This window comes from Erpetoichthys calabaricus, chromosome 16, assembly GCF_900747795.2.
Source record: "Erpetoichthys calabaricus chromosome 16, fErpCal1.3, whole genome shotgun sequence".
NCBI lineage: Eukaryota > Metazoa > Chordata > Cladistia > Polypteriformes > Polypteridae > Erpetoichthys > Erpetoichthys calabaricus.
In genome coordinates, this window is record NC_041409.2 from 74,287,960 (window position 1) to 74,310,275 (window position 22,316).

Sequence of the window (22,316 nt, forward strand, 5' to 3'; positions counted from 1 at the left end):
TTCAGCTGAAGGACATCTCATGAATCCCACCTTTTCTCCCCGACTTTGCCACTGCAAACACATATTCATGATTTTGTCACCTCTTGGTTTGATTACTGTAATTCGTTACTCTTTGTCGTTTCAGGCAAAGTGCTAAATAGATTACAGCATTTACAGAATTCTGCATCCAGAAGTTTAACACATGCTATACCCTGGGAACATTCTAACCAATTTACTGATTTCCTTGCACTGGCTACCCATTAAATATTGCACATCTTATAAAATTATTTATGGCAGTGACTCTATCTAAATTTCAAACATGTTACGATACTATAAATCCTGTTGCAATATAAGGTCATCCAATGTTTCATTTCTTGTTGTCCTGTACACTAAATGCAAGTCACTGAGTGATCAAGCTTGTAGTTCTGCAGCTCCCAGCAAATGAAACTCCCTGCCTCTTTATCTTAGACATTCTTCTTCAATTTCCGCTATTAAAACCAATCTAAAGACATTTCTATTTAAACGTTTTTATGTGCTGAGTGTATTTTTTCATATTTGACTAATTTATCTGTTTAAATTTTATTTGCTTTATTTCTTTTGTATTTTTGGTTTAACTTATTTATATACAGCATCCTTGAATGTTGCGACAGACATGTATGAAAACAATGTATTATTATTATTATTAAAACATCAATATCTCTCATACCAGTTAACCAGTTCATGTGTGATCCAAAAGATCAAAACGTTCCACCACACAAAGCTACAGAAACCCCAGGCCTTCAGTAGAGTACCTTCAAGTTTTGAAACACAGTTCCCATCCAGTGACAATTCCTCGATGCGCTGGCAGTTGTCTAAGCCCTCAATTCTGCTGATATCGTTGTCGTTGAAAGAGGCCCAGCGCAGGTTATGCAGCTTGTCTAGGTTGGTCAACCGTGTGAGGCTCACTCCGTTGAGATTCAAGGAAGTGATCTAAAAACATTGATATAAACATAAATAAATTGGTTGGTAATATGAAGAAGTCATTTTAGATAAAACTTGGTGACAACCGGATAGAGAGTTGTCTTCAATATAAACGATGGGTGCACTAGCTCATACGAAAGCTCTTCTCATTGTAATTTTCTTGTGTTAGGTCTATACGATAACATTTTATATCCCATTTTGCATAACAGGATAGCAAGTACTATAAATTATAACAAAGGTGGTTTCACGCAAGTCAAAGGGATAAGTCAAACTAATCAGCATCATATTTATTACAATCAACATAGCTCACAGGTGCATCATTTTTTAATGTACCATAAATATTTTTCTGAGTAAACAGTTACATTTTCAGCACTTCTTCCTGTTTGAGGAATCTAGAGATTAGTGCCACACACGTGTGCTTGAAAGAAACTCCAGGGCTCGTAAATTGGTAATTTTACATTGAGTTGAGGGTCGGTGCGGTCGGTTGATTCTACAATAAAATAAAATAAAACTAAAAAGAGGAATAACCTTGGAAGTCAATCATCACCACAAAAGCAGATAGTAGACATCACGTAGTATATGTGTACTAAATTTCAGGTCAATAGGTCAAACAGTTTGCGAGCTACAGGGGATTTAAAATCCTGGACAGACAAACGAACAGCCACGGTAGTGTATTATATAAGAAGATCATTTCAAACTGACTCTATCGTGTAGGAATTTGGATAAATATGAAATTAGCTTTCATTAAACATATTGAATCGTTAACGATGCTGACACATTGCATTAGTTCAACTGAGCTAAAAATATTTGGCTGCTGATTTTCGTTTGTACTCGGCATCTGATGCTTCTCATTTCAATGTACAACATAGTCAGCTAGCACTAATGGATTCCTTTTGCCCTGATACCTCTTGTCCATTGTTGTAAAGTCCTGGTGAAACATCTCCCAATTTTCATTACTGGCTACAACAGAATTAGTAAGGGAGAATTCCAAGAAAATGAACGTTTAGAGACATGTTGCATTTCATAGATTTATATGCTTGATGCATGTTGAACCCCAGGTAGATGTAGTGTGGTGTTCTGTAGCTTTCAAAAAAATGTCCAACCTCATCCTTGTATGCTTTCTATGCTGACCCTGGCCCCACTAGCAGATCTTTAAACTGCTTGTCTTTGATGACTGGTCTGATTCGTGAATCAACAAAAATGACTTCCTTAATCTTGGCATCAGATCAAATGTCGAAATTCTTACATTCCTTCAATTTTTTGACAAAATTTTTCATTAGCCCAAGCTTTATATGAAAAGGCAAAAATATCTTTGTTGGCTCGACAACAGGTTTATGTTCCATACTTCTCTGTCTTGAAATTAAATATTTATGGAGTGGCCAGCTCTTCTTAATGTGATTAAACTTTTTAGCATGGCTGTCCCATTCGCAGTACCGGTGTATATCCTGAGCTGCTTTCCTATAGCAATGCCACTACTATTAGATGTTCCAAGTGTAGTTGCTATACTAACTTTGTATACTTTGTAAGTATCATTGAGGACAGATGGGTATGCTAGCTGGACAAGGAAACGGTTTCTTGCCTGATCGAACGCATATAAATGATGGACCAGCAGAAGCTGGACGCCAGGAGGAGATTCATCCCCTGTATGACAGGAGGCAGTGATCCTCCTGAGGCATCCCAGTTTGGACACCCGCAGGGGTACACGGGAGTTAAGTTTTGGAAGTCCAGCCCTGTTGAGGTCATGGGGTGCTGTTAGAGAAGGACCTCCCTGGTTTCCACACGACCCAGAAGAGCTTCTAAGAGGATTCCTGGGTCCAGCTTAAAAGGACATTCATCACTGGGGCTGAAGGAGAGAATCTATGACTATATTTTGGTTGCTTTGGTGTATTTTGGCTGATGCTCAATTGGAAAAGTGATGGTTAAAAATTGTGTTAGGTGACACTGTGTCTGCGGTTTGCAGCTCAGTGGCACTCCTTTGTGGTTACAACATAATATATGAGAAGAAATCACAAAAATACAGGATAGTGTCCAACAGACCAAAATACAAAACATACATCCAAAACTGTTTTAAGAAGCAAACTCTGTGTTGTCCAATGTTAAAGAAGACTTGCTTTTGATGTACCCTTGAGAGTGACATTTAGCTTAAGTTCCACAACACAAGGTGACAAAGTTCTGACCTTTAAATACCAGCCTGTTTCCAGTTTTTCGACAGGGCCGAGCTTTTTATTGCTAAGCTGAGACAGGACCTGGGCAGAAGAGAGCAGACTGAGGCTTCGGGGTCGTACTTCATCAGTTCTGGAGTGAGCCAACAGAGAGACCTAGAAGTAATACATAAAGAAGCAAGGGGCTTAATAATGACTGACATTATGCAGCTGAACTAAATACTAATGCACATTTCTTTTTTTTATGGAACAAACAAGGAAAACGGAGGATGTACGATACTCAGTAAATCCATTCTGCTCAAATATCAGCCATTGCTTTAGTTTACTTTTCCATTTTTTAACCCTTTGCATAAAGATAGTTGAACTCCTTCAGAGTGCCATAATGACATGTTTACTTGCTCAGTCATCATGGTGATGTTAATAGTTTTCTGCTTAAACACAAAGCCTTTCAGATGAACACCCTTTATATTACTACTCCTGATGACCTTAAGTAGAACAACAATTTTATCGCTTCTCTATAATAAAGGAGGCGCTTCTCTTATTAATAGAATATGCCCAGCTCGACAAAGGCTAGCCTTTTTGTGCTTTTCTTTTTGATTTGGCTTACCTTGGCATCTGTCCTTGAGCTCTGTTGCAATCTGGGGTATTCAGTAAACTCACTTACTCCTAATTCTTTGGTTATTTATGTGACAATGATTTACTCAGACTGGAACATGGTGAACAATAGCCTGTTTTGCATAGACTGCTGATCACATACATTCAGCAGGTCACTTTAGGTGCTTTTTTCTTCTTTTTAATTCTACTTTTATTCATTACGGGAAACATTTCAAAGAAGGGCATGTTAGGTTCATTTGCAAATGTAAATTTGCCTAGTATGACGGAAAGTGGTGTGCGTGTGTGGGTCAGTAGGCCAAACAGCCCAACATTTTGAGACATATACCACAATTGTTAACTGAATCTGGGACCAAATATAAACACGTTAACTTAAACTGGGACAGTACTCATATAAATGGAGGACTAAAAGTAATGCGCATTGGAACGCTGCAGCCAAGAAAGAAGCAACATAGCATTTAATGGACTGAAACCGTGGATGGTCTTCCTGTCTGTACGATTTTTCTTGTATATTCCAAAGATGTGTGTGAGTGTGTTAGGTTAACTGAGGACTGCAAAATGGCCCCCTTAGAGGTGTGTGTGTTTGTGTGCGTGTGTGTGTGCGTGTCTGCGTGGGTGCATGTGTGTGTGTTTGTGCATGATGGACTGATGCTCTGTACAAGTTTAGTCCCTGCTTTGCTCCCTATGTTGTTAGAATAGGCTTTAGTCCCGGTGAGTGACCCCAAAATTTATTCAGTGGGTTTAAAATTGAAAAGATAGATAGAGAGCTTGTCAGCATGGTTGTCAGTTTTAATTTTCACAGGCATAAAGCAATGTGGTGCTTGCGAGGGCTTCATTTACATTCATATGCATTCTGAAATGACCAGAGAGCATGTAGATATCTGAATAGCTCCAAAAACCTGTTTAACACGCATTAACCCAGGATTCCTAAAAGTGGGTTCATCTAATGCTTTAAAAGGATAAGTTTGGTATTTTTCAAGTCAAACTTATTTCTTCACAAACATAAAATGTATGCATTTGCCAGGTGAAATTGTGTTTTGAAGTTACAGTAAGTGGCTTTCAGTAAATTTAAAACAATATTTTGGCTAGTCTGGTACTTCTTAATGGAGGCTATGAGGCATGGAGCAAAAGCTTAACAATTTACCAAATACTTTCATCTTTCAAGTCAAGATAGTTGTCGAGTATTGATTTGTGCCTTCCGTGTTTCTAACACATGTTTGTGACAACAAAAGGAGTCTGAAAATAATTGTTTTATTGCATATTCCTGGTACTGTTTTTCTTGTGGTAAAGATGCGTTTTTCTATTCACTTGTGTGGATTATCACATGAAAACAGAAGTAAATCAAAACCAAACCAATCACACGGCATGAAAACTTGACTGTGATTTGGTCTGTTGGGAGGAATCCAACTCCAGGGTGGAGTGAAAGGTTGTTGCGCGAGAAGACTGAGTGCTGTGAGCTATCACGCACTTCTTTTAAAATGGTTGAACCTCGTATCATTATTATTTTGTTTGTTCAGAAATAACAGGTGTAAGACGCAGGTCAATACTCAATAACTGTCTTGGCTCGACACATTCGGTAAATTTTTCAGCTTTTCCTTTTTACTGCAAGGTAAAGCACCAGTGCGGGCAAGATTTTTTTGTTAATTTATAGAAAATGACTAACTGTAGAACACAATTTTTCATGATAATTGTATACACTCACCGGCCACTTTATTAGGTACACCTGTTCAAATGCTTGTAAATGCAAAAATGTAATCAGCCAATCATATGGCAGCAATTCAATGCATTTAGGTATGTAGACATTGTCGAGATGACCTGCTGAAGTTCAAACTGAGCATCAGATTGGGGAAGAAAGGTAATTTAAGTAACTTTGAACGTGATATGCTTGTTGGTGCCACACAGGCTGGTCTGAGTATTTCAGAAACTGCTGATCTGCTGGGATTTTCATGCTCACCCATCTCTACAGTTTACAGAGAATAGTCTGAAAAGGAAAAATATCCAGTGAGTGGCAGTTTTCTGAGCAAAAATGACTTATTGCCAGAGATACGAGGAGAATGGCCAGACTGTTTCGAGCTGATAGAAAGGCAACAGTAACTCAAATAACCACTCTATACAAGTGAGGTAGCATCTCCAAAATACAACACGTCAGACCTTGAAACACATGGGCTACAGCAGCAGGAGATCACACTGGTTGAAACACCTGTCAGCTAAGCACAGTCAAAGAACAGGTAATTGTGGCTAAAATTTGCACAGGCTCACCAAAATTGGACAATAGAAGATTGGAAAAATGTTGCCTGGTCTAATGAGTCTCGATTTCTGCTGCGACATTCAGAATATAGGGTCAGAATTGGGTGTCAACAACATGAAAGCATGGATCCATCCTGCCTTGTATCGATGGTTCATGCTGGTGGTGTTGTAATGATGATGGTGGGGGTATTTTCTTGCATTTTTGCCTCTTAATACCAGTTGAGCATTGCTTAAATGCCACAGCCTACCTGGTTATTATTGCTGACCAGCAGGATAATGTCCCACGTCACAAAGCTCAGATCATTTCAAACTAACAACTTGAACGTGACAATGAGTTCGCTGGACTCAAATTACCTCCACAGTCACCAGATCTCAAACCAATAGAGCACCTTTGGGATGTGGTGGATGGAAGATTTGCATCATGGATATGCAGCGGACAAATTGGCAGCAACTGTGTGATGCTAATCATGTCAGTTTGGACCAAAATCTCTGAGGAATGTTTCTAGCACCTTGTTGAGTCTATGCCGTGAAGAATTACAGCAGTTCTGAAGGCAAAAGGGGTTCCAACTCGGTACTAGTAAAGTATACCTATGAAAGTGGCCAGTGAGGGTTTATAGCATGTTTATAAAGAAACAACTCTGACTTGAAAGATACCGAACTTATCCTTTAAAGTTTAAATTTCCAGCGACATGTAAATGTTACCTTATGCAAATACAACTAACTTTCACTTTCAATTTGACAAAGAGCTGTCTTTGCTGTTCACAAATGTTTATCTTTGTCATTTAGGTCAAATTTTTGAGGTTAAAGTCACATTTCTTAAATTGTTTAATAACACATGCTGAACAGAATCACTCACTACTGGATGAAAAGTAAGAAGTACAGTGAGAAACAATGACTGGGAAGCATCAGCAGAACATAATTAACATGCTAACAGGCCGGATTCCTACTTACACACACACACATACATTGTATTTTCAATTGGGTGTTTACAACTAACATTAATTAAATGAATAAAAAAAAGGATTTTGTAGTAATACATAAACATCAACACATGGAAAAGAATCAGTGAAAAATTAACAAAACGAGAATAATCCCATGTTTTTCATTCCAGTCATAAAGGCTGATGAAGGCTTAGCCTCAGAAACACAGTGCAGCTCTTTTCAAACTCCGTAAAATTAGAAGGGCAGCTCACCACTTTATTTTTAATTGATATTCTGAGTCTATAATGGAGTTCACTCACATTTCTCATATTTACTGGCATCATTTTAAGGCTTTGTGGCTCTCCCTGTCATTCCTTCCTTCAAAACTCCACTCAATCAGAGATGCAGAAGTCAGAATGATACATAGGCACAGTTCTTAACACTAAAAAGTTTCTCATTATTATCACTGCAACATTCACATGAATGTGGCAGGCAATAAAGGATGCTAGTTAGAAGTCTACCTGCATACATGTGCATCTCTCTTGCCAAAAATGAAAATTTACATTTTGTTAGCCCATTCTGATCACTATTGAACAGATTTTGTCAATTAAGAATTTAGATTAAGATTACAGTACAATTAAAATTTGTACTTGCTAGACCTTTGCTCATTTAATTATATTAGGTTTATTTATTTAATAGGATGTACATTATTTAGCCTGATTGGCTTTAGTACTGAAAGTAAATGAGTTTATCAGGCACCTTGCTCAATTAGATTTGTTCATAACAAATTGATTTAGGAATATGGCTCTAATAATTGCATTGTCTACAGCATGTGCCGATTTAAGTGCCTGAATGTCTTGGCGTGTCACCTCTGCACTTTGAAACCATTAACCACTAGTTACTGGACCTCCCCAAAGGGCAACTGCCTTGCCTGAGTTATCCTGGACCCAGTAACTCTCTTCAGTGCTGCAGCTGCCTCCTCCTCCGTGACAGGGACGCCATTGAGATGAGTCAGGCTCTTCAGTCGGCCTATCACTGCCAGTCGTAGGGAGTCTGTCTTAAAGGAAAGACAATCATGTTATTTTCAAGCACATGCAAGTGCTTCCTAATCAGCCACACTCATACTTTGATCCCCTGACCAACATACATCTTACAAATCTGTCCATCCTGACCTGCAAAGAATTACTAAGGACAGAGACCCCATGAAGTCTAGTATGTCTGTTGTAGGTGCTGCGCTGGATCCTTTCCCAGCCAGGATGCCATAATAGAAGCAGTATGAAAGAATGCATAACCCGGCCGGGATGTGGCCATGCAAAGGGATAGATTAGTGGACAGTAGGAGGAAGATGGGATGTCAGAAGCAGTTCCTCCTCCAGTGTAATAGATGTGCTCTGCTGGCATGGACCCAGTGAGGACACCTGCAGGGATTTATGGGAATCGTAGTCCTGAGGGACAACCCTGTCAAGGTCATTGGGTGCTGCCAGAGATCAATGCAGGGAGAAGGACTCCCTGTTTCAGGAGGCTTCCATTTTGACCCAGAAGTGCTTCCATCGAGTTATGCCCCGGTACCATAAATACTCCTGAGTCTGACATAAAATCAAGCCTTCCCACCTCCTCAACTGAGTCAGAGTCAGGAGGCAGAAGGCAAAGCCAACCTGGAGGAGGAAAAGGAGGAGTGGATTGGTCTGTAAAGAAGGTATTTTGTACAATAAAAACTGTTATTTTGCACCCGGGACTGTTTAGTATGGAGGGTCTGAGGTTTTAGGGCTCAGTGGCGCCCCCTGTCTTTTAAACCAGGTAATGCCATTTGAAACAGCTTCTAACTGCATTGCACCTTATAGACTGGCTGGTGCTATCTTTCATTAATGTCAATAATGGAAAACAAATCCACACAAGCAATACATCTTTCAAGCATAAAAGTCAAAAACCAATTGGCAATTTGATTTAAGTTTGAATTTTCTATTTGATGTTTACATGTTTTCCTGTGTGTTTATGTGGGATACTTCCAAAGGTACATGCTGCCACTCTTTCACATCATGCTAACATGTTAGAAAATGTTGCAAATGAAAATAATATTTTAGACAACAGCCAACATGTGTTTATGATGGGAAGGTCCTGCCAAACGAAGAGTATAGATTTTTGTTGAAGATGCAACCGGAATAGTTGACAAAAACAAAGAATACAACATAATTTGCCTAGACTTTCAAAAAGCATCTAATACAATCCCACACCAAAACTAGAAGCTGTAGGCATGAGATGTAACCTACAACCCTGGATTTCTAGTTGGTTAACCGGCAGGAGACAAGGAGTACAGAAAAGAGGAGAATTCTCCACATGCAGCGAGGTCATCAGTGGAGTCCCCCAGGGGTCTTTCCTTGAGCCATTACCTTTTTGGATTTATATTAATGACATTGATTCTGGTATAGAGAGAAAACTTATCAAATTTTCAGATGACACTAAAATTGGAGGGATGGCAGACACTGAGGAAGCAGCAAAAAAAAAAAATCAAAAAGACCTGGGTAAGCTTTAGAACTGGGCAAACATCTGGGCAGTTTAATGTAGAAAAGTGCAAAGTGCTACACGTGGGCAAAAGGAATGTCAGTTATATACACAAGATGGGAGACACTGATACACAGGAAGCAACCTCTGATACGGATTTAGGGGTATTTATTGATACAAAATTTTCATCAACTAAGCAATGCACAGAAGCAATTAAAGCCAAAGAAAATGTTAGGTTATAAAAACTGTTGAATTTAAGTCAAGGGACATTATGCTCAAACTATGTAATGCACTAGTGAGTCTGCATCTGGAGTACTGTGTGTAGTTCTGGTCGCCACATTACAAGAAAGACATAGCAGCACTTGAAGATGTGCAGAGGAGAGCAACCAGGTGAACTCAGGACTAAAGGACACATCATACTGGGACAGACGCAGAGAATTAATCCTGTTCAGTCTCGAGCAGAAGAGAAAGCATGGAGACCTAATCCAGGTATTTAAAATCCTCAAAGGCATTGATAATGTAGGTCCAGCAACATTCTTTCAGCTTAAGGGTGAATCACGTATTAAAGGACACCAGTGTAGTGAGAAGTAACCTGATTTGCCTCGAAAGCTTGCATATTGTAAACTTTTTAGTTAACCAATAAAAGGTGACATTTTGCTTGATGTCTCACTACATTCATAATGGCTAACACGGTACAACACCCTAATACTAAGGACACCACTGGAAATTAAGGGAGGTGCATTTAAAACTGAAGTCAGAAAGCACTTCTTTATGCAAAGAGTTGTGGGACTCTGGAACAAAATACAGAGATACGGCATTGCAGTAGAAACTTTGACAACCTTTAGGGAAAATTTGGATGAGATATTGGGACAGCTTAGCTATTAGCTAAACAAATGGGCTTGGTGGACTCTCCCCTAGTTTGTCAAATTTCTTATGTTCTTCTTATGTTAGAGGGTTACATGGTGGCACAGTCAATGCGACTGCCTCAGAGCTCCACAAGTCCTCCAATAAATTTCAAATCCTGGCTCAGGTAGTGTCTGGGTGGAGTTGGTACATCATTCCATTGTCTGCATGGATTTTACTTTGAGAATGCGACCACATCCCACATACATATTAAATGATGTCTGTAAATTGACCACCTTGCCGATTTTTATAGTGAGGTAACAGATGATGTCATGTACCAAACATAATGGTGTTGCGATAAGACTTTACAAAACTTCAACTCAGTAACCATTGTGAACTTTCAAAATCCGATGTGAAATTCACATTTCTCTGATTTCAAAATCCCAGCATCCTGGAAAAATATGTGGTTAACAACAATAGAGAGGCAGAAAAAAATATTATTATAACTCATTATAACACAGTCCCAGTGTGTGTCCTAACTGGACGATGCTTTGAAATGACTTTTGAAAACTGTAGGGCAGGGGTCCTCAAATCCAGTTCTGGAGGTCTGCATTGGGCGCAGGTTTTCATTCCAAGTCAGTTCTGTAATTAGAAGCCAGGCCTAGCAGATAACAAAACTTGGTCATGGCTTGTGTCATTTTGCTTGACTTCTCATTGCATTTTTCCAAGACACATCTTTATCACATTGTAGATTTTCCATTTTTGCTGGATATTATTCATATGTTTTGTGGTCCGGAACAGACTTGTACCTCTTGGGTTTTCTTCTCTTCTCTCTCATTTATTTCAAAACATCGCATTAACACAACAAAAAAAAAAAAAACAAAACAGGTCAAAGGGTCGAACTTGGATTATCTGGCAAGTCAAGCAAGCAAAATATAACAGTCTGTAGGGCGTAATCCAATTCTGTTCATAACTTTTATGGACAGAATTTCTAGGCGCAGCCAGGGTGTTGAGGGGGTCCGGTTTGGTGGACTCAGGATTGGGTCACTGCTTTTTGCAGATGATGTTGTCCTGTTTGCTTCATCAGGCCGTGATCTTCAGCTCTCTCTGGATCGGTTCACAGCCGAATGTGAAGCAGCTGGGATGGGAATCAGCACCTCCAAATCCGAGACCATGGTCCTCAGCCGGAAAAGGGTGGAGTGCCCTCTCAGGGTTGGTGGCGAGATCCTGCCCCAAGTGGAGGAGTTCATGTATCGCAGGGTCTTGTTCACGAGTGAGGGAAGAATGGAGCGTGAGATCGACAGACGGATCGGTGCGGCATCCGCAGTAATGCAGGCTCTGCATCGGTCTGTTGTGGTGAAAAAGGAGCTGAGCCGCAAGGCTCAGCTCTCAATTTACCAGTCAATCTATGTTCCTACCCTCACCTATGGTCATGAACTATGGGTAGTGACCGAAAGAATGAGATTGCGAATACAAGCGGCTGAAATTAGTTTTCTCCGCAGAGTGTCTGGGCTCTCCCTTAAAGATAGGGTGAGAAGCTCAGTCATCCGGGAGGGGCTCAGAGTAGAGCCGCTGCTCCTCCATATCGAGAGGAGTCAGATGAGGTGGCTCGGGCATCTGATCAGGATGCTTCCTGGACGCCTCCCTGGTGAGGTGTTCCGGGCACGACTAAACGGGAGGAGGCCCCGGGGAAGACCCAGGACGCGCTGGAGGGACTATGTCTCTCTGCTGGCCTGGGAACGCCTTGGGATTCTCCCGGAAGAGCTGGAAGAAGTGGCCAGGGAGAGGGAAGTCTGGGCATCTCTGCTCAAGCTGCTGCCCCCGCGACCCAACCTCGGATAAGTGGAAGAGGATGGATGGATGGATGGATGGATGGATGGATGGATGGATGGGTGGATGGATGGATGGATGGATGGATGGATGGATGGCATTAACACAACACTTATACACAAATTTAAATGGAAGTACAGTAGCTGGAGAAATGGTGGTTTCTTTGTCATTGGCGCCTCATTATTAACTGATGACTGGTTAAGAAAACAGGCAACAATTAAAACCTTAATACAAAACTAAAATAGGAAATTACGGGTTTTGAATCATGACAAACAAGTGAACTTAAAATAAGCGCAAAAAACATATGGGGTCTACTTAAGAAACTCGTTAAAGTGAAAACCTGCAGTCACTGACCTCCAGGATGTAATCGAGGAGTTTTGCTGTAGGGTGGACACAGTATAGTTCAAACCAGGGGTCCTCAATCACAGTCCTGGAGGGCTGCAGTGGCTGCAGGTTTTTGTTCTACTCCGGTTACTTAATTAGAAAGCAATTCTTGCCAATAATTTAATTTCATGGCTTGTTAGTGCTTTAACTAACTCTGCTATGTCAGGTAATTCTTATATCCTGGATTTTCTTCCCCTTTCTAAGGATATCATCCAAATGATTTGAAGGCTAAAATGGATGATTAATTCTTAGTCCTTCACTTTTTTCTCTTCACTTTCCTTCCAAGTATTTAATTAAACCCAATAGTGCATGATAAATACACAGAAGTGTAAATGGTAACAAGCTAAATGGAGAAATGCTGGTCTCTTTTGTCATTTGCATGTTACTGCAAATTAGGAGCAATTAAAAACCAAGAATACAGCTGTTTAAGACTAACATAGGGTTAGGGTTGGAGCAAAAACCTGCAGCCATTGCAGCCCTCCAGGACTGTGACTGAGGACCCCTGGTTTGAACTATACTGTGTCCACCCTACACCCTACAATAAGGGTTCAAAATCTTAACGAACGAGACAACTAAAGTGAAGCAGAAGTGTTACTTGAGCAATAAGTGCTTCTTATTAAGCAATAGGGTTGGAGCAAAAACCTGCAGTCACTGCGGCCCTCCAGGATCCTGATTGAGGACCCTTGGATCAAACCATTACTTTTGTGTCACAGAGTTTAATGAACACCACTCTACAAATATTGTGTCAACTTGTGCTGCCGTGAGAACTGCTTTGTGATACTTTTGATGCACTATAAAGAGCGTTACAAAAAATTCTTAATTTTAATTAATTGTCTGAAAACCTGATTTCTGTTCTTTATTCAAAGATTTACCTTTAGCCACGGGTTGTTTGATATGTCCAGGTAGAGAAGGGCAGGGGTGTGCTTGCGGAGGATGGCTATCTCATCTCTCACTCTCGTCAGACAGTTCCAGCTCAGATCAAAATGCTTCAACTTGCTTAGGCTTCTCATTCCCTCCAGGCCTGCTATGTGATTGTGGCTTGCATCCAGGTATTCTAAATTGGGCTGAAATGAACAAATGAGCTGAGAAAACTAATGTCTTTATAAGAAATGGTAAAAATGATCTCAACTCTATCCAAATGCAACTCAATCATTACTGGTATTGAAAATGATTAATTGTAACAGCAAACCTTTATATTGTGCCTTTCATAGTGCATACATTCCTAAAAAGCTTTAAAAACAAGTTAGGCACTTATCTTGAGAACTGGAAGGCAAGGGTTAGGGAGAGGGTTAGAGAAGACCCTCTCAGAACTGATTCAGTAGTGTCGTGCTTTAACCACTGTGCTGCCTAGCATTGACCAGGTTTTTTTTTTTTTTTTTTTTTAATGTCCCTGGAAATTTCACTTTACACACATCAGAGCAAGTGACATACAATTAACCATGACTGAAGTAGTTTGGTCAGATATGACTGAACTTCAGAACAGACACACAGGGACCTGCAGCCATTGGTAACATGATGGAATGGACTTTTGTTTATTACATCCTGCTAAGATCTTGGTAATTTGTTTTGATCCCAAGCAGGCCTGGTCAGACTATCACCCTTCTTCAAACAGGCAGCTGGAAAGTTAACCTTAGATATCATTAAAGGGGGACTTCACACTCAACAAGAGAAATCCAGAAGATTCACCAAACACTACCCACTATTTAAAGAGCTTCTGTAAAAAGCTAAATTTCCCCTGGGGACAAATAAAGTTTGTTCGTTCGTTTGTATCTATCTATCTATCTATCTATCTATCTATCTATCTATCTATCTATCTATCTATCTATCTATCTATCTATCTATCTATCTATCTATCTATCTATCTATCTATCTATCTATCTGTTGCATTGAGACATCATATTGCTTATCTTCTACAGGGATGTCAAACTCGACAGCTGAACATGTTGATCTTGTTGCCTGATGGAGGCATATTACATGACTGGGAATTGCTGGTGACATTTCACATTTCTAAATGTTATGAACGCACTCATTTTATCTGACACCACATAAACGTGCTGCCAGTTGGAGCTGGTGCCCACATGAAGGCTTTACAGGTACAGCAAGTTCAGCCATAATCTTTGTCCCTTTTTTAGTTTCTCCATTCTATTTGTGGTATTTAAAACATGAGACACATTTCTCTTGTTTGCGAGATCTAAAACACCCGTATTCCTTATTCCTCGTCGCTGCATTACATGTATTGTACTTCTGGCTGAGTGCACATTAGTTGTCAGCCTTCACACACACAGCACCCATTCCTATGATTTAAGGTGAAATTAAACGTGTTTCTTGCCCTCAGGGCAAGTCGCAGGCTGATTGGACCGAGTCTCTGGGTATGTTACACTACATGGCTGGCGATCACGAGGAGCAACTCACTGACATTATGTAAATGAAGTCTATGATTGAAAATTGCTTGAAAAGTCATGTAATGTGACTGGCCTTAAGCTGAACTTATGCTAATGTATCCTCCGATTATAGTGAATATACATACTGTACATTAGACATACGCCGTTGGAGCTGAGCAATTAAGCACTTCATAACATATTGTACTGTATGATGTATAATTTGCATGTGACAAGTAAAATTTGATTTGATTTGACTTCATTTGACATATGGATGTTTTAGGGAGGCCAGAACAAACATACAAATATACCTCCTGAGAAACAGACACTAAGTCAGCCTTATTTATATACATATAGCTGTGTTTCCTGGTCTTACCCTGGAAATCTATAATGAGAAAAATCATTGGTTGCAGACCGAAGACATTCTGTGATCCCAGTTCGTTAAGAGAGTTAAGTCAGTTGTCCGGTTATGACCATCCGCTCTTACCCCGAGCCACCCCCCAGGGGGGCTAGGCCAAATGATGCATGTCAAAAACCTAACTAATGCACTTCAAATATGGCAGAGAAGTAGAGGATGGAATGTTCTGTTGGTTGTGAGAGATTACCCCAAATTGTAATGAATAACTACAGTTATTATAATATAGTTATAAATATAGTGACGAAAATACTTATTGTCACCTGTACAGAGAACAGTGAAATTCTTAGTTGTGTGTCATGTCAACATGCAAAGCATTGCCACTCTCTGGAGCCTTCATGAACAAATACTATAAATCAAATTTGGTCCTCCCTTTCCCAAAAGTGCTTTGCCAAAAGTGTAACCTGAAAATCTTCAGAGTACTGGGAAATTATTGACAAAACCACCCAGCACATCTGAGGGCACATTTACATTGGTGGGATAGCCTAAGTGTTATTTAGCTGCTGTGAAAGGACATGAAGTGGACAGTTCATGAAAGACGGCTGGCCCAGAATTCCTAGAAGGGAAGGACCAATGATGTCAAACAGTCAATTTATAAAAGATGCTGCCTTTTAAAATGGACTTTCTTTAATAAATTAAATGACTTTCAATACTCTGTGTAAGTGTTTCCCAAACTCGGTCCTGGGGTCCCCCTGTGGCTGCAGGTTTTTGTTCCAACCAGCATCTGTTTTTAATTGGACTCCTGGGATAATTAATTGAACTGTTATTTCCCAAGTTCTGTATTTTGGGAACAACATAGACATTAGAAAACTATGTTTGGTATAAAAAAAAATTAAAATTAAAATGTACCAAGCAGTTACAGTTAGGTCCATAAATATTTGGACAGAGACAACTTTTTTCTAATTTTGGTTCTGTACATTACTACAATGAATTTTAAATGAAACAACTCAGATGCAGTTGAAGTGCAGACTTTCAGCTTTAATTCAGTGGGATGAACAAAACGATTGCATAGAAATCTGAGACAACTAAAGCATTTTTTAACACAATCCCTTCATTTCAGGGGCTCAGAAGTAATTGGACAAATAAAATGTTCATTTCTAATACTTGCTTGAAAACCCTTTGCTGGCAATGACAGCCTGAAGTCTTGAACTCATGGACATCACCAGATGCTGGGTTTCCTCCTTTTTAATGTTCTACCAGGCCTTTACTGCAACGGCTTTCAGTTGCTGTTTGTTTGTGGGCCTTTCTGTCTGAAGTTTAGTCTTCAACAAGTGAAATGCATGCTCAATTCGATTAAGATCAGGTGACTGACTTGGCCATTCAAGAATTTTCCACTTCTTTGCTTTAATAAACTCCTGGGTTGCTTTAGCTGTATGTTTTGGGTCATTGTCCATCTGTATCATGAAATGCCGCCCAATCAATTTGACTACATTTAGCAGGATTTGAGCAGACAGTATGTCTCTGAACACCTCAGAATTCATTCGGCTGCCTCTGTCCTGTGTCACATCATCAATAAACACTAGTGTCCCTGTGCCACTGGCAGCCATGCACACCCAAGCTATCACACTGCCTCCACCATGTTTTACAGATGATGTGGTATGCTTTGGATAATGAGCTGTTCCATGCCTTGTCCATACTTTTTTCTTGCCATCATTCTGGTAGAGGTTGATCTTGGTTTCATCTGTCCAAAGAATGTTTTTCCAGAACTGTGCTGGCTTTTTTAGATGTTCTTTAGCAAAGTCCAATCTAGACTTTCTATTCTTGAGGCTTATGAGTGGCTTGCACCTTGCAGTGCACCCTCTGTATTTACTTTCATGCAGTATTCTCTTTATGGTAGACTTGGATATCGATATGCCTATCCCATGGAGAGTGTTGTTCACTTGGTTGGCTGTTGTGAAGGGGTTTCTCTTCACCATGGAAATGATTCTGCGATCATCCACCACTGTTGTCTTCCGTGGACGTCCAGGTCTTTTTGCATTGCTGAGTTCATCAGTGCTTGCTTTCTTTCTCAGGATGTACCAAACTGTAGATTTTGCCACTCGTAATATTGTAGCGATTTCTCAGATGGTTTTTTTCTGTTTTCACAGCTTAAGGATGGCTTCTTTCACCTGCATGGAGAGCTCCTTTGACCGCATGTTGTCTGTTCACAGCAAAATCTTCCACATGCAAGCACCACACCTCAAATCAACTCCAGGCCTTTTATCTGCTTAATTGATAATGACATAACGACGGACTTGCCCACACCTGCCCATGAAATAGCTTTTGAGTCAATTGTCCAATTACTTTTGAGCACCTGAAATGAAGGGATTGTGTTAAAAAAATGCTTTAGTTGCCTCACATTTTTATGCAATCGTTTTGTTTACCCCACTGAATTAAAGCTGAAAGTCTGCACTTCAACTGCATCTGAGTTGTTTCATTTAAAATTCATTGTGGTAATGTACAGAACCAAAATTAGAAAAAAGTTGTCTCTGTCCAAATATTTATGGAACTAACTGTAAATGGGAATAATTTATTTTTTTCTTTTTAACAATATTTTCATTTTGGTTTTCATTCTACTTTTCCAGGTGTTCTTATTGTAATTAGTGGGCCTCATGCTAAAGTAGTTGCGGCCTTTCATGATTCAGTGTTGTTTGCCTGGGTGTCTGCTCTGTTAGTTTTTAATTATCATTAATAAGATACAATGAAGGGGGAAAACTGCACAGAGAAAGGGCAAAATATAATGAAGTCAACAAAAGAGAGTTAAGCATTTAAATCTATAGCAAAACCAGAAATATTTCTAAATGTCTTATAAATGTACAAATCATGCTGCTGTGCTTTTCTGAATGTAGAATAAGGAAAAAAAATACCAGCTAATTAAATGAGCTCAGTGCTATCAGTTGTTGTCACTGATTATGAATCTGGTTGGAACAAAAACCTGCAGCCACATGGGATCCCCAGGACTGAGTTTGGGAAGCACTGCTCAGTGTTATTTATTCACTATGGGTATTTTAGTTATTAAATTAAAGATCAAGCCAAATAGCTTCAGAAAATCAAAATAGGGCAAAGACTCATGCTACTGTTGAAACAGCCCGTGACAGTGTTAGTACATCATTCTACTTGTTTAAAGCACCTGCTTAACACATGTATCAGAAATATATATTATTTTATTCATTATTTAGCCCAGAAACAAGTTTTTCATTTTCAAATTTCATAGAAAATTTTAAGATTTTAAAAAACAAAGTATGAAAGGTAAGAGGCCTGTCACAACAAGAAGGCCACAAATATACAAGAATTGTGCTCTTATTAATACGTAAAACACACAGCAGAGTGATAACACAAGAAGAACTGACAAGCGCAATGAAAACAGAACGATAAAACCAAACTCTGCTTCCACCTGAGGCCTTCTTCAACGTGTGCCAGGCAGCTTTGAGGCAGCACACAGGTCAGCACTGCTGCCTCACAGATCTCACAGCCTGGCTTTGAATCCACACTCAGCTGTTGTCTCTGCTTAGTCTGCATGTTCTCCCATGGTCTGTGTGGGTTATTATTATTATATTATTATTATAACGTGAGCTAGGTGGATTAGCAGTTCTAAATCATGCTCACGTGAATGTAAATGTGTGCGTGAATGGGTCGGTTCCTGACTTCTTCTTGGTGTTGCCATTACAGGTTCATCTTCAGCATAGCACCAAAGTGTATTAAGAGGGTTTGAAAATGTTATGTTACATCAGTGTATTTAAAACATCTGTCTAACCTTCACGATGGTTTGCAAACGTTAGCCCTTTCATAACATTACAAGATGCTGAGAAATTAATTCACGCTTTTGTTTTTACTCAAACAGATTACCGTAATGCACTCTTAACAGGACTATCTAAGAAAGACATCAAACAGCTGTCGTTAGTGTAGAATGCAGCAGCAAGAATCTTAACTAGGAGAAGAAAATCAGAGCACATCTCACCAATCTTGGCATCATCACATTGGTTACCTGTGTCCTTTAGAACTGACTTTAAAATACTACTAATGGTAGATAAAGCTTTAAACAATCCTGATCCATCCTATATTTAGAGTGCCTATCCCACTACATTCCCAGTCGCAATCTTAGATCTTCTAATGGTGGTCTGCTTATTATTCTGAGAGCAATGTGGTAAGGCAGCATTTCACTGTTATGCTCACAAAATCTGGAATTCTTTAAAGATAAAGATATGCTAGACTAACATTGTGGAACATTTTGAAAAAACTTCTGAAAATCCACTTCTGCTTTGCACCCTCCCTGACCATAACCTATCGTCTATGGGGGAGGAGCGAAAGCTTTAGACTCGTCAAACATTTTGATCTCTGGTTTTCGACAGATCTCGACATTTTAGGGTCCCCTGATATGAAAAACATTGATATCTTGATGATGGGTGTGTGTGTGTGTCACAGTTTCTTGAGGACAGTCTAGAGCTGAAACGGCTGAATGGAAAAATACCAAACTCGAAACTTAATCGTGTTATAAGATGACGATGTGCTGATTAATTTTGAGCCAAATTGTGGAAGAGAAAGAGGCACTCTAGAGGAACCCTCAAATACCGTAATTCTGCAATTAATTATGAATTCTTTTCATCAATCACTATTGTAATGACCTATTTTATGATATGAAAGATAAGCATCAGAGCGGTAAATAATTATTGAAACGTTATAGAATAGTTCAGGTAACTTGGGTCCTAGAGCGCAAAGCCTAGTGATGCTCACGTTCACATTTTTTAAATTTGGCCCTTTCAGAGCTGCATTTTAATTCTACTTATAAAATATATATGCAAAGAATGATTATATATTTCATGCTTTTGCAATCATCATCTCTACTTTTTTCTACTTTCTTTTCCGTTTTTTTTTGAGGTGGCAGTTTGGGCCACTTCAACCTGATCAAAGCACTGTGCAGTCGCCATAAGAAGATACTGCAACTGTCGACAAGATCCACTGCATTGAATCTTCTAGGAAGAAGCCTAAAAAACAATAAGGAATGACTGAAGTACATCTGTGTTAGGTAGAAAGCCCTTAGGTAGAGGTTGAGTGGTCTTTTGGCCCTGGAACCCCTGTAGACTTTTATTTTTCTCCAGCATGGAATTTATTTTTTCTGTCCTCCCTGGCCATCTGACCATAGCATTGGACTTATCATTACAGACTTGAAAATGAACCTATAATTTAGGCCTTTACTGTATCTCTGACTTGTATATTGTGTTTTGTAAGTGCATTTGATTTATTCTCATTTACTACTTTTGGTTTGTCATTTATTTAGTCATATTCTTATCTATTTCTAATTCATTTTTCTCTTTTTTTGGCATCTTGCAAAGTACTTTGATCTACATCTTTTGCATGAAAATGTGCAATAGAAATAAATGTTGTTGTTGTCCACCCAATATATCAAAGCACTTATTTTTTCATCTCGCATCTCCATCTTACCCCACATGAGCCCCCTAGCTTTGACCTCTCTAATTCAGTCTTAGGACGTTGGACAACTCACTTCCCAATTCCTACATTTACAACATGGACTTCACCTCCATCTAGTGGCCCTTAGCTGTTACTACACCTCTGAGGATTCAGTTGACCCTTAAACTGTGTCTCTAAACATAAAATAATAATAATAGCACATAAAAATAAATGAACAAACAGATCTTCCTTTTTCTTCATTAGTTTGACTTTACAGCAGACTCTGCAAACAGGCAAGTGCATTGTTATACAAAACCAGAGGCCTTCCTTACCAGGTGTGAGACATCTTCTAGATGGGTAAATTCATTAAAGCTGATTGAGAGTTTTCGTAAAGAAGTCAAGCAGTTCAGATCTTTCAGTTTATTTAAACTGTTCCCATGAAGAATGAGAGTCTGTGAACACAGCAGAAAGACAGAGAAATATAAAATGGTCATAACAAAAGAAACTCTAATGAGGCAGTAAGCACAGCATAGGTAGAATAATCACCAGCCGTTATTTATCAGAAAGAGTGAAAGGAACAAAACAGTCGAACGTAGATAATTAGTGTGTTTGTGTGAGCATCAGTGTCAAAAAAAAAAAAAGAAAAATCTAGAGGGGCTGATAATCACATGAAAGGAAAAATATTTGAGGATTATCTTTACTATTGTACTTGAGGCTGCAATGAATAGGATTAATGTGTAATTAACTGGTGTCTCAATTCAAGACAAGTACAGATTTGGAACTCACTATTATGGCTTATATGAATTTCTACCACTGGAGCACAAGCAGGCTTATTTGGGTTACACAGCAGTGGGAATTGAACAGGCGTTCCTACAATATTCCTTTCTACTATTTTGGATTTCTCAGAGTAATTCCGTATTGCAGGGTCATGCACCAAAGGCGTTGTTTACCTAGGTTGTCTTTGCATGAGCAGTGGTGCCATTGCAAAAACATCCCATGGCAACATGGTTCCTCAAACTCTTCAGAGAGTGGAAAGCAACTGACTTGGGTGCCTTGTCACTCATGCACGTCAATGGATCACTGTCAGGACTCACCTGAGGTACTGTATGTACTACCAGCCTGGATGGAGAGGTGGCACTGGCGCTAACCACATCCTCTTCTGTTACTCCCTTCAGTGCTGAGAAGATGCCCAGTGATGCCATTTAGCTCCATCCTTTCTGGTTCCCCAGCTATATATTCCATGATCACTGGTAAAAGAGCGTACCACAGGGTGGAGCTCCTAGACAAGTGACTAAGCAAGCATTCTAAGTCTAACAGAGATTCACAACTTTGAGGAAACTTTTTTTCTGTTCCCTTCTGGCACCATCAAGCTCATGTTTTATTTATTATTTTCTGTTGATTAAATGGGGACCAGCGGGTTGACACTCCAGCATTTCTTCTTGTGGACCTGCAATACTTCCCTCAGTTACAGCTTGATCAGACCTTCTGCATACAGCTCTGTCCTGCACCTCCTCCCCAGTTAAGCCCACTGCTTTGGCCCTCCTCATTTTCTCTTCCGTTGTACTTCCATTGCCATCACTCGTTGGTTCACATATTCTTGGCCTCTCCTCATCATATATCTATATCACTTCAACCTACTTTCCTGTACTTTTTTTAGACTTCTCTCCCACTTTTTTGTACCTCTGATTGTCTCATTTCTTATC

General features: G+C 39.6%; 1 protein-coding gene across 1 annotated transcript in view; it reads right to left on the minus strand.

Moving 5' to 3' along the window:
• The window catches only part of lrrc9 (leucine rich repeat containing 9), a 215,435-nt gene that overhangs the window by 71,726 nt on the left and 121,393 nt on the right, over positions 1-22,316 (minus strand). The window contains 5 exon segments of the mRNA XM_051920105.1: positions 771-948; positions 3,117-3,257; positions 7,812-7,937; positions 13,308-13,499; positions 20,946-21,065. Of these exon segments, the coding sequence (XP_051776065.1) occupies positions 771-948; positions 3,117-3,257; positions 7,812-7,937; positions 13,308-13,499; positions 20,946-21,065 (757 nt within the window).